The sequence below is a fragment of the Schistocerca gregaria genome, chromosome X, assembly GCF_023897955.1.
Source record: "Schistocerca gregaria isolate iqSchGreg1 chromosome X, iqSchGreg1.2, whole genome shotgun sequence".
In the NCBI taxonomy this organism is placed as follows: Eukaryota; Metazoa; Arthropoda; class Insecta; order Orthoptera; family Acrididae; genus Schistocerca; species Schistocerca gregaria.
In genome coordinates, this window is record NC_064931.1 from 373,868,145 (window position 1) to 373,880,803 (window position 12,659).

Sequence of the window (12,659 nt, forward strand, 5' to 3'; positions counted from 1 at the left end):
AACAAGGGTGCAGGGGAACAGTAGCACAGTCATAGACGATATTTTTATTCATTCTTCATTACTAGATGGGCAATCTGTTAGTAAGAGGATGAACGGCCTTTCAGACCTTGATGCACAAATTTTAACACTAAAAGGCTTTTGTACTCAAACCAGTGTCATATTTAATTACAAACTATGTAGGAAAGTTAATCCAACAGCAATAGAGAGTTTTTTAAAACTTGTCAGGGAACAAGAGTGGCAAGATGTTTATAGTGCCGATAATATAGATGATAAATACAATGCTTTCCATAACACATTTTTCATGCTCTTTGAGAGTTGCTTTGCATTACAATATTCTAAACAGGGTACTAGCAGTAATGGACAGCCCGGTTGGCTGCCTAGTGGGATAAGGATATCTTGTAGAACAAAGTGGGAATTATATCAAAATGTTAGAAGTAGTCACAATCAAGCTACAGTAGCCCAAGGCAAAGAGTATGTGGTATGCAAATAGAGTAGCTAATTCACAGGATAAAATTAAAGCCATATGGTCAGTTGTGAAGGAAATGTCTGGTCAGCAGCACAAGGTTGGCAATATAAAGTCAGTTCGCAGTAATAATATTTATGTTACTGATAAATCAGATATATGTACAGTGTTTAACAATCATTTTCTGAGCATTGCTGGTGAATTAAATAAAAATTTAGTTTCTACAGGAAATCATATAAATTTCATAGCAAATGCCTTTCCGAGATTGATATCAGAAATATTACTGTGTGATACAGACAAGAGGGAGATTGAGTCAGTAATTAAACCACTGAAGACTAAGGACTCTCATGGTTATGATGGAGTGTCTAGCTGAATATTAAAGTACTGTGCTGCACATGTTAGCCCTGTATTTAGCCATATTTGTAATTTTTCTTTTAGGAATGGTCAGTTTCCTGAGCGATTAAAGTACTCAGTAGTAAAGCTGCTTTATAAAAAGGGAGAAAGGGATAATGTAGATAATTTTAGACCTATTTCTATGCAATCAGTGTTTGCCAAAGTTATCGAAAAGGCTGTGTATGCAAGGTTAATTGATCACTTTATATCACACGATTTGCTATCAAATGTACAGTTCGGCCTAAGAAGTTGTTTAACAACTGAAAATGCTATATTCTCTTTTCTCTGTGAGGTACTGGATGGGCTAAACAAAAAGTTAGGAACGATTGGCGTATTCTTTGATTTAACTAAGGCATTTGACTATGTTGATCTCACAATATTGCTCCAGAAGTTGGACCATTACGGAATAAGGGGAGTAGCTCACAATTGGTTCACCTCTTACTTTAGCAACAGGCAGCAAAAGGTCATTATTCACAATGTTGACAACGGCTGTGATGTGGGATCTGAGTGGGGTACTGTAAAGTGGGGGGTGCCCCAGGTATCAGTGTTGGGGCCACTCCTGTTCCTTATTTATATAAATGACATGCTCTCTAGTATTATGGGTAGCTAAAATATTTGCTGATGACACTAGCTTGGTAGTAAAGGATGTTGTGTGCAACATTGACTCGGTTTCAAATAGTGCAGTACATGACCTCAGTTCATGGCTTGTAGAAAATAAACTATCGTTAAATCACAGTAAAACTCAGTTTTTACAGTTTCTAACACACAATTAATCTCACAGAACGGGCATATGATTAGTGAAACTGAACAGTTCAAATTTCTAGCTGTTCAGATAGATAGTAAGCTGTCATGGAAAGCCCATGTTCAGGATCTTGTTCAAAGACTTAATACTGCCATTTTTACTATTTGAACGGTATCAAAAGTTAGTGATACTTCGACACCCAAATTAGTCTACTTTGCTTATTTTCACTCACTTATGTTGCATGGTATTATGTTTTGGAATAACTCTTCCCATTCTAAAAGGACATTTTTGGCTCAGAAACAGGTGGTTCAGACAATAAGTGGTGTGAGTTCACGAACCTCTTGTCGACCTCTGTTCATGAGTCTGGGTATTTTGACATTGGCCTCTCAATATGTATATTCCTTATTGTCGTTTCTTGTTACCAATATTAGTTTATTCCCAAGAATAAGCAGCTTTGACTCGATTAATACTCGGCAGAAATCAAACCCCATTGGGATCGGACTCCCTTAACTCTAGTGCAAAAAGGTGTGCAGTATACTGCTGCATCTATTTTCAGTAAGCTGCCACTCGAATTCAAAAATCTTAGCGCTTTCAAATCGAAACTGAAGAGTTTCCTCATGGGTCATTCCTTCTATTCTGTGGAGGAGTTCCTTGAAAAGTTAAGCTGATTCTTTTGTAACGCTGATAGCGTTTACTTAAACTTATGGACAGACTTTATTTCAGGTTCATGAACATTTATTTTTATGTGTTATTACTTTTATGTTGTAAGTTCATGTACTGACACGTTCCATGACCTTGGAGATTTGCTCCTCAATTTGGTCCTACGGAACTTGACATGTAAATAAAAATAAAAGTAGCTTTGGACAAAACGTCAGGGATAGAAAAGTTCCATGGACCACAGCCATACAGCCCAGAAGTAAAGTCATGATCTTCTGACATCATGCCATTGGGGATTTGTGAAGACCGTTATAGGATCAGAAGCAGGTATAATCTGTTGGGCAGTATGTAAGCCATCATAGGGAATTCTGACAACTGAGTTGTGCTTCAGTTACCCTAAGCTCATTAGGCATCAATTTCTCCTGCAGGTCCTACATTTCACTGAATCAGAATTGACCTCTTGCGTAGGCGTTCCAAGTTAACAGATGTGAATAAATTGATGGTAGTATGAAACATAAGACTTCACTTGCTATTATGACTGCCAAAGCACCAGGAAATACTCAAGAAATAATTTTTTTTAAGATGCTACACCATGTGTGATAATTTCTGACTGTGGTAAAGAGTTTTTTTATCAAACTGTTATTTGAAGTAACTAGATGCTTATGCAACATTGTTCATAAAGAGTTTCTATCAAACTGTTATTTGAAGTAACTAGATGCTTATGCAACATTGTTCACAGACACAGGTGAATGACCTCACAGAACATTTTAGTAAGACATTAGCAGATAACCTCTTAATGTATGTTGATACTGAACAAAGAGACAAATATGTTACTGCCTGTCATGTCATTAATATACAACATAGCAAAGAATGACACTGCATGTTTTAGAAGGTGAAACAACAGTGGATACATTGTTTCTGTTTCAACCTGTTGATGCTGAGGATGTTTACATCAAACAGCTCTTCACCTAAGCTGAAGAAACAAACTCTTCACCTAAGCTGAAGAAACAAAACAGGTGGCATGCATAAAGACCTTCTATGTACAAACACAGACCTGTAAGCTAAACTCAGGGGAATAATATTGACTGTTACTTCTGTGTGGAATGTTGGTGTACCAGAAAAATAATTAAAATGCTTCTTTGGATTCTACTGAATCCTATGTTACTCATCAGACAGTACCAGAAAGTCACGGATAGTTATCCTACATCGACGACACAACAGTGCAGTTGTCAATCACGTCCTTTGCATGAAACCCTTTCATAGTCTTGATCTACAGATTGATAATAGGTGCTTCCAATACAAGAACATGAATATTTGATGAACAATGGAAGTAACTCCATTTGAACATCACACTGGCCATGAGTATGTTAAAACACAGCCAGTATTAGGGGTTCCATCATCCCTGCCACATGAAAGCCTACAGGCTAGATTGATCCAGGAAGATGTAGTCCATCATGGAGTAACAATTATAAGTCATAGGATCGTAATATGTGGGGAACGAGTTCTACTCATGTCTACTGCAGTTATTTATCATTTAAGACTTGGGAAGTTTTGTGACTTATTTATGGAATATTAGAATGCAATGAAACTTCATATGTATGTATGAATAGGAGCACAATTTGGTGACATGGGCAGTTCAGCTCCATCGGTACACTGTGTGTGCTTAATAAACATCATTCAGAGGGAAGTGTGAGTTCTCGTTGTTGACTCTGTTGCCATAACTGGTATTTGATCCTCAGTTTTATGTGACAGTATGAGATGGCTCATATTATCCTCTCAAGACACTTGTATACATACAGAGGAGGGTATTCGTGTGGTAACTGTGGCATATTTGATTTATCTGATGTAAGCATGGTGACTATTGATGCTTTCCTGATAAAGTGAAGTTTATTATCTGATTGCATTGTGTTGGTGATACACAGTGATTAGCACACTGGACTTGCATTCAGGAGGATGACTGTTCAATCCTACGTCCGGCCATCCCCATTTAGGTTTTCCGTGATTTCCCTAAATCGCTCCAGGGAAATGCGGGGGTGGTTCCTCTGAAAGGGCATGGCCGACTTTCTTCCCCATCCTTGCCTAATCTGATGAGACCAATGACCTCACTGTTTGCTCTCTTCCCCCCAAACAACCCACCCCCTTGTATTGGTGATAAATCGTGAGAGCCTCCTAATTGGATATTTACAGCAGTGAAACAGGAACGCTCATTGAGTACCAAATCAAACTAGTAGCCTTTCATTTTTTTCAGGGTGGCAGTAATTTCATCACTTCAAAAAGTTTGTCATCAAGGCAGGTTATCAGCAAATGACCGTAGCCTTTTACATCATGACTCCTACAGCCATGTAAGTTTCTGTGATGTGATTTGCAGCTTTGTTTAGCAGGTTGCTGATACGTGGTTAGTTTTTCATTTAAATTGATTGCTTTCTCACAGCCAGCATAGCAGACATCTTGCTTTCCCACTTGTTCTGAAGTTCAGTTGTTCCATGATGTCTAACCATTTGCTTATTTCATGGATATATAGAATTTGATCTTCAACCTCCATACCTTAACCTTGGAAGAATTGGCTATAAGACTTCCTCATTGTGCTCATATCACCCCAGTTTGTACTGTTGTTCTGTTAATTTTTAGGAATCCTATCAAGCTGCCTGTCAAATCAAACTACCTAGAGAAGCTAGTTAGCTTTCCAGAAATTCTATGTGGTGTGAAGCATGATGTTATTATAAGAACAGTAATTCCCTCTCCTAGTACTACTTGTCAATGCGGAGAATGAGGAAAATTAGGCAATGCTGAAGGGAAGGCTGCAAAGATAGGTTGTTTTCATTTGTTGTGACAAAATAAAGGTGAGGCTTGCTTTCAGTTCTCCAAGATTTCAATAGCAAGATGTTACCATCATTTGCATCAAAAGCTAAATTAAGATTACTTTCTTCGCCCCAGTGTACTAGGCCATCCCTGTCCTCATTCACTGTTCAGCATTTTTTGTTCATGCCGTTTGTTAAAATCTCCTAGGTAGATTTCAGGAGGGAAGATGCAGAGAACAAAGTATTTGATTCAAGTGCTTGTTGAAAGCAGGTTTATAGATGATGTTAATAAAAGAATTGCTTACTTTTATGGTGACCTTGTGTATGTGATCATCCACAGATATCGACCTAAGTACAGACGACTGAGCGAGGTGGTGCGGTGGTTAGGACACTGGACTTGCTTTCAGAAGGATGACACACTTCCAGCCATCCTGATTTACATTTTCTGTGATTTCCCTAAATCGATTAGGAAAATGCCAGGATGGTTCCTTTGAAACAACATGATCAACTGCCTTCCCCATCCATCCCTAATCAAATGGGATGGATGACCTCACTACTTGGTCCCTTTCCCCAAATCAACGAACCAATGTTAAGTAAAGACCCTTTTCTGATTTACAGACAGAACTCGGGTGGAAAAAAGTGACTGCTAGGAAGACAAATTTAGTTGAAGCCACAACAAACTGAAAGGCAAACACACTATTTTTTTTAAAGCGTTAGTGACCTAATGGGAAGGTATTTATTATAGAGTGTCATTAAATTCTTGTATAGAGCATTAACTGAAGTACTTAACGCATATGTAAGAGAAGTCCTGTTAATGATGTGCATTAGAGAACAGGGGCTTTTATGTTTATATTTAATTTGCCAGTGCTGCATGTGTGTATAAAGTCATCAGCAGTGTGGATCCATCAAGAAGTAGCTCATATTTTCCAAATTCCATGTGCTTGTTTCATGGCTATATAGCAGTTGATCTTGAGACCACCATGGTGTAGTGCAAAGACCTAACTTGCAGTAGATACAGTAAGGCTGTCCACTACAAAGACTCAAAATGGTGCCACAAGCTCCCATCAGCTGCTCTGGTAGCTGTTCGGATGGCGGTGGTGTTACTATCTTTCAGACAGAAATGTGAAATATAGGAAAGAAATAGTGCACATATTCTTATGCAGATTCGAAGTATACTCGAAACCAATTCATGTGGGTAACTGATGGAATTAGGAGGAAACTGAAGTTGTATAATAATGTTGTCAGTCACTGGCAAGTTACAGAATGTCCCTACAGGTAATACTGCAAAGTGCTGAAGCAAGTCATTACATAGGCTGAAACAACGCATCACATCAGGAGAATAAGCAGCTTTTGAAACAAAATTAAAGTAATATGGTCAGTTAAAGAAGTATTAGGACAAAATGTGGATGTTCAAGGTATCACATCTATTCTGTGGGGAATGATACTATTAGTGATCCAGAAGAGTTGTTCAGAATGTAGGCAAGTGTGCAGAACTTCTAAAAGTTAGTACACAAAGCCAATGATGCTACATGCAGCTGCAGGAAACAAGCAAGGAGAAAACTGAAGCAATTATCAAATTGCTGAAAAGGGATACATTACATGGATGTGATGAAGTATCAAGTAGACTTAATTAAGATCAGTTTATCATGCATTGGTTGGCTACTGTCACCTGTGCTACACATATTTGACTCATGGGTAGTTTACATATAGACTGAAATGCTCATTATTAAAGTGACCCTATAAAAAGGGATAGAGAGATAATGTAGACAATTTGCTGCTGGTGGTTTTGAGTACAGCCAAGAGTAATAACACATCTCAGTATCCAATCTGGCGTAAGAAGAGGATAATGTATGGAAAATAAAATTTGTTTAAATTTGACACTGTCAAACTGGAGCTCAAATGTATTTGAGAGATATTTCATTCCCAAATTCCATTATTATATTTGATGCTTGTATTACAGTTAACAGGTTTTGACTTCAATGAATCATCATCTGAACTAAATCTAAAAAAACAAAAATGTAAAATTGCTATGAATATAAACAGTTATAAAAATATTAAAAACTGGAAGGGAAGGAACACATCAAGTGCTTTCAAGCACTCACTGTACTCCTATAATAAACTGCCACTCCAGTTCATGTGTCATACTTTAAAATGGAAATTTTATGTTTATAAAGCATGTGTGAGCATACTTAACTTACATATGTGAGAAGTACAGTGTAAAAAAATTGTTTACGAAACCATAATATAATGATTATTTTTCATTCATTTTAGGGTTCTGTAACTCGGCCAGTAAAACTGGAACCCTTATAGGATCACTGTGTTGTCTGCCTGTCCATCTGTTAAACCCACTTTTCTCATGAATCTGTTAAGACCCCCTTTTCTCAGGAAGGTGTATAGCTGTCAAGTTGATATTTATGTCAGGAACGAAGGTCCCTTCGTGGAGTAAGCAGTTGAACCTGCCAGGCCTGGTGGTCTAGTGGTAAAGTGCTTAAGGTTCCTTCGTGGTGTAAACACTTTAATCTGCCAAGCCTGGTGGTCTTGTGGTAAAGTGTTTATCTCAAAACTGAGAAGTTGCAGGATCAAATCTTGGTCAGACCACAGATCTTACAGCCTTTGTTTTAACTTAACCTTCAGCTGTCAACAGTGTGATGAGTCACCAGAAACAAAACATGGTTCATATTACACATTAAACTGTAGATCCCATATCCCTGGTTGGATAATTGGCGTAGGATAGGGGTACTCATGTCACTTAGAAAGACTTGCACTTGAACCACACTAAATTATGATTATTATTGTTGTTGTCATCATCAACATCTATATACATAATTCAGTTTGTGTGGAACCATCAGATTGCGAATTATGCTCACACTAGTCCAGGTTTTTGGGTATAATCAGGCACAGTTTACTGTATTGAAAGAAATGTGGGCAAATGGGATAATACAGCTAATAAATGGAAATCAAAGATGCTGTAGCTTACCAAACAAGAAAACACTGGTATGTTGATAGACACCAACCACTTTCTCGAACGCCTGGAATCCTTACCCAGTCTGTTACCCCCGGAAACCATCCTTGTAACCATTGATGCCACTTCCTTATACACAAACATCCTGCACGTCTAGAGCCTCGCTGCGATGGAGCCCTTCCTTTCACGCTGATCACCTGCTACCCAACCTAAAACCTCTTTCCTCATTATCTTAGACAAATTCATGCTAACCCACAACTTCTTCACTTTTTAAGGCCAGACATACCAACAATTAAAGGGAACAGCCATGGTTACCAGGATGGTCCGCTCGTACGCCAACCTATTTATGGGTCACTTAGAGGAAGCCTTCTTGGTTACCCAAGCCTGCCAACCCAAAGATTTATTGATGATATCTCCATGATCTGGACTCACAGTGAAGAACAACTCCAGAATTTCCTCTCCAACCTCAACTCCTTTGGTTCCATCACATTCACCTGGTCCTACTCCAAATCCCATGCCACTTTCCTCAACATTGACCTCCATCTGTCCAGTGGCCAGCTTCACACATCCGTCCACATCAAACCCACTAACAAGCAACAGTACCTCCATGATGACAGCTGCCACCCATTCCATATCAAACAGTCCCTTCCCTACAGCTTAGGTCTTTGTGGCAAACGAATCTGCTCCAGTCCTGAATTCCTGAACCATTACACTAATAACCTGAAAACAGCTTTCGCATCCCGCAACTACCCTCCCGACCTGGTACAGAAGCAAATAGCTACGGCCATTTCCTCATCCCCTCAAACCCAGAACCTCCCACCAAAGAACGCCAAAAGTCCCCACTTGTGACAGGATACTTTCCGGGACTGGATCACACTCTGAATGTGGCTCTCCAGCAGGAACACGACTTCCTCAAATCCTGCCTTGAAATGAGATCCATCCTTCATGAAATCCTCCCCACTCCACCAAGACTGTCTTTCTGCCATCCACCTAACCTTCGTAACCTTTTCCTTCATCCCTATGAAATCCCCAAACCACCTTCCCTACCCTCTGGCTCCTACCCTTGACTGCTCCCAATCTAAAACCTGTCCCATACACCCTCCCACCACCACCACCTACTCCTCCAGTCCCGTAACCCATAAGGTGTACATGATCAAAGGCAGAGCCATGTGTGAAAGCACCCACGTGATTTACCAACTGACATGCCTACACTGTGAAGCCTTCTATGTGGGAATGACCAGCAACAAACTGTACATTTGCATGAATGGACATGGGCAGACAGTGTTTGTTGGTAATGAGGATCACCCTGTGGCTAAACATGCCTTGGCACACGGTCAGCACATCTTGGTACAGTGTTACACCGTCCGGGTTATCTGGATACTTCCCACTGACACGAACCTGTCAGAACTCTGGAGATGGGAACTAGTCCTTCAATATATTCTCTCTTCCCGTCACCCACCAGGCCTCAACCTCCTCTAATTTCAAGTTGCCGCCCCTCATACCTCGTCTGTCATTCAAAAACATTTTTGCCTCTATACTTCCGCTTCGACTGTTATTGTGTCGATGGACATACCAGCGCTTTCTCATTTGGTAAGCTACAGCATCTTTGTTTTTTATATATATTTTTCCCACGTGGAATGTTTTCCTCTATTATATTCATATGATAAATGGAAATGATATATTTAATTTTACAAGATTTGCTCCCGATTTATGTAAGTTTTTTTTTCTTTTTTCTTTTTTTTTTTTTTTTACTTGAAGTTTTTGCAGCTCAGTCTTCAGGTATCTCGGAAGTCTAACCGTGCCATCCCAGTACACGTATCCATGGTGACATTTGTGTTTAGAATAACGGGCTTTTTGATAACAGTTACTTGACCATTATACAGAATGATGTGCACTATTCCAGGTTATTTTGTCAGTAAACTTCCAACAGAGCTAAAAAGTGTGAGTGATAAATCACAGGTTTTAAATTGAACACCAGTAGTTTAGCATCCTTGTGCCTTCCAGAAAATATGCTTGCAGTTTACAAATTTTGTAACTCTATATACTGTGTTCTCTTAGGTTTAAGATAGCAGTGTGTGTATTTTTATTTTATGTTTTTTTTCTAGGAATATGGCAACAAAAAAAGATCAGCTGCAGCTTGACAACTGTATTGTTACACTGTCAGAAGACTACAGAAATCATATTCCAGGAAATGCAAATCATGGTCACCGTAACAGGTCAGGGAGCCTTGAAAATATCACAGAAGATTCCAACCAAGAGGATAACATTTCCTCAAAGAACTGTGAAAAAGTAGGAGGAGATCCTGCTTGTAATTATAATTGCAATTCCTGCTCAGATGTTTTCTCATCAAAATATAGTCTTATCAAACATGTATTTACCCATACTGCATTAGATGCTCCTGTACACATTTGTAAATTTTGTGGGATAGTTTTTAATTCAGATGTTGAATTGCAGAGACACAATGAAAAGAGTTGTTGTAGAATGTTGCACAAAGAACCCTGTCATTTTAGTCATAAGACTCAAGAAGGGAACTGTAAAACTGATATTAATAGTTTCTTGGCAAAAAATGAAAGTGCAGATGGTGAATTTACTTGCAGTTCTTGTGAAAAAGTTTTTCCATCAAAATATTGTCTCATAAAACATGTATTTACTCATATGGATGGTGTACAGGCACCTTCACATATTTGTAAATTGTGTGGCAAGATTTTAAGTGCAGCTTTTAGCTTGAGAAGGCACTATAAGTATGGTTGTAAGAAGTCATATCGTGAAAAATCATGGAATAGCGGTAATCAGTTGCAAGAAGATACACATCATGATCACAGGAACTTGCAGGAAGAAGTGGCACAAGTTAAACATGCTCCCAACACCAACAATAAAGAGTTCTCTTCAAAAGATGTCTATGATCATGTTGATGGCGAAGAAACTTACTCATACATCTGCAATGTGTGTGGTGGATCGTTTAGTACGGTATCAAGACTGAAAAAACATTTTTTGAAACTTTGTAGCAGAATAGACGATTCCATACAGTACCTTAATGGAATACAAAGGAGGACACAAGAAAAGAAAATGAGTGATTGCTCAGATAAGTCTGACAGAACTACAGGAGAAACTACTCATTCTGAATTCAAGTGTAGTTCATGTCCAAATGTCTTGTTATCAAAAGATAGTCCTACAAAACATGAATTTACTCATATAGATACTACATATACCCCTTCATACAACTGTAAACAGTGTGGCAAGGTTTTCAATACAGAATTTCACTTGGAAATGCACATGAGCAGAAAGGAACAGTGCACAGCTGTAGAACATAGAGACGGTGTTGTTGACCTTGACCTTTCTGACAAGAAAAGGTTTTTGCCTCAGGTTCATAATGTGTCACAACAGGAGTTGGCCATATCTATTAGTACTGCACAGTCATCAAATTCCAAACTTAAGAATATACGTGTCACATACAAATGGTCAGTTAGGGGTGGACGGAAGGTGAAAATGTATCTTTGTGATTTATGTGATAAGCCCTTTAGAAAGTCAAGTAACCTTTTAACACACCGACGTACGCATACTGGAGAAAAAAACTGCATCTGCAATATCTGTGGTAAATCATTTGGTGTGATGGGCAATTTGAAGAGACATTTGATTTCACATTCAGGAGAATATCCGTATATGTGTAATGTTTGCAATAGACAGTTCAAGCAGAAAGAACATTTGAAGAGGCATGGGCGTATCCATACAGGAGAGAGACCTCATAAGTGCCGCATTTGTGGAAAGAGTTTCAAGCAATCAGGCTCATTGCAAAAACATAAAGTTGTACATACAGGAGAAAAGCCACACAAGTGTGAAATTTGTGGTAAAACTTTTGGTCTTCTTGGCAATTTGAAGCAGCATATATATACACATGCAAAGGAAAGATGCTATAAGTGTGACATTTGTTTTAAATCTTTTAGCAAGTCCACTACGCTGAAGAAGCATTCATGCATTGCCCCAAGTGAAGGCAGGCGATATAAATGTACCTTTTGTTGTAAATACTTCTATCAATATTGTCTTTTGAAACAACACCTTGCTATTCATACAGGAGAACGACGTTACAAGTGTAATGTTTGTGGGAAATGTTTTATTGGATCGGGTAATTTAAAGATTCATATGTATGTACATACTGGAGAGAAACCATACAAATGTGATGTATGTGGAAAAACTTTTAACCAGTCCAGCAGTATGAGGCGACATTTAAGAGTACATAATACAATGTAATGTGTGCACATGGTACTGTTTTCTGTATGTTTAGCATAAGATGCATTTAGATACAATGATATAAATTTTGTGTCACATAATTTCGGGTTGTAGAGAGATAATAAAAATATTGTTGAGTGTACATACTGGGGAGCACTTGACTGTGTAAATGTGTATGATGTATGTTTAAACTTAGTATCATGAGATGGCATAAAATAACCTGTGCTGCAGGTTCGGACTCGTTGGCTTTCAGTACAAGATGCATCCATCAGCCCTCAGAAATGCAAATTTTGTATGAGGCTGTTGTAAGTTATTCGTGAATGTGCATAACCTAGTATGTATGATAGTATTACAGTATCTGAAAGATATTGGCTGGATATTGCTACAATATTAAAAAAGATATTAGCATTATTCTGGTTT

The 12,659-nt window shown here is 38.5% G+C and overlaps 1 protein-coding gene across 19 annotated transcripts in view; it reads left to right on the top strand.

The window, feature by feature from the left end:
* LOC126299135 (uncharacterized) overlaps positions 1 to 12,292 on the top strand; it is a 450,753-nt gene extending 438,461 nt beyond the window's left edge. For 18 of the 19 annotated variants that reach the window (XM_049990880.1, XM_049990882.1, XM_049990884.1 and 15 more), the window contains one exon: positions 10,121 to 12,292. In XM_049990880.1, the coding sequence (XP_049846837.1) occupies positions 10,121 to 12,260 (2,140 nt within the window). In that variant the 3' untranslated portion in view covers positions 12,261 to 12,292. The remainder of the gene's footprint in view (positions 1 to 10,120) is intronic. The other variant, XM_049990898.1, reaches the window with a different exon arrangement.
* Positions 12,293 to 12,659: the final 367 nt, after the last annotated feature.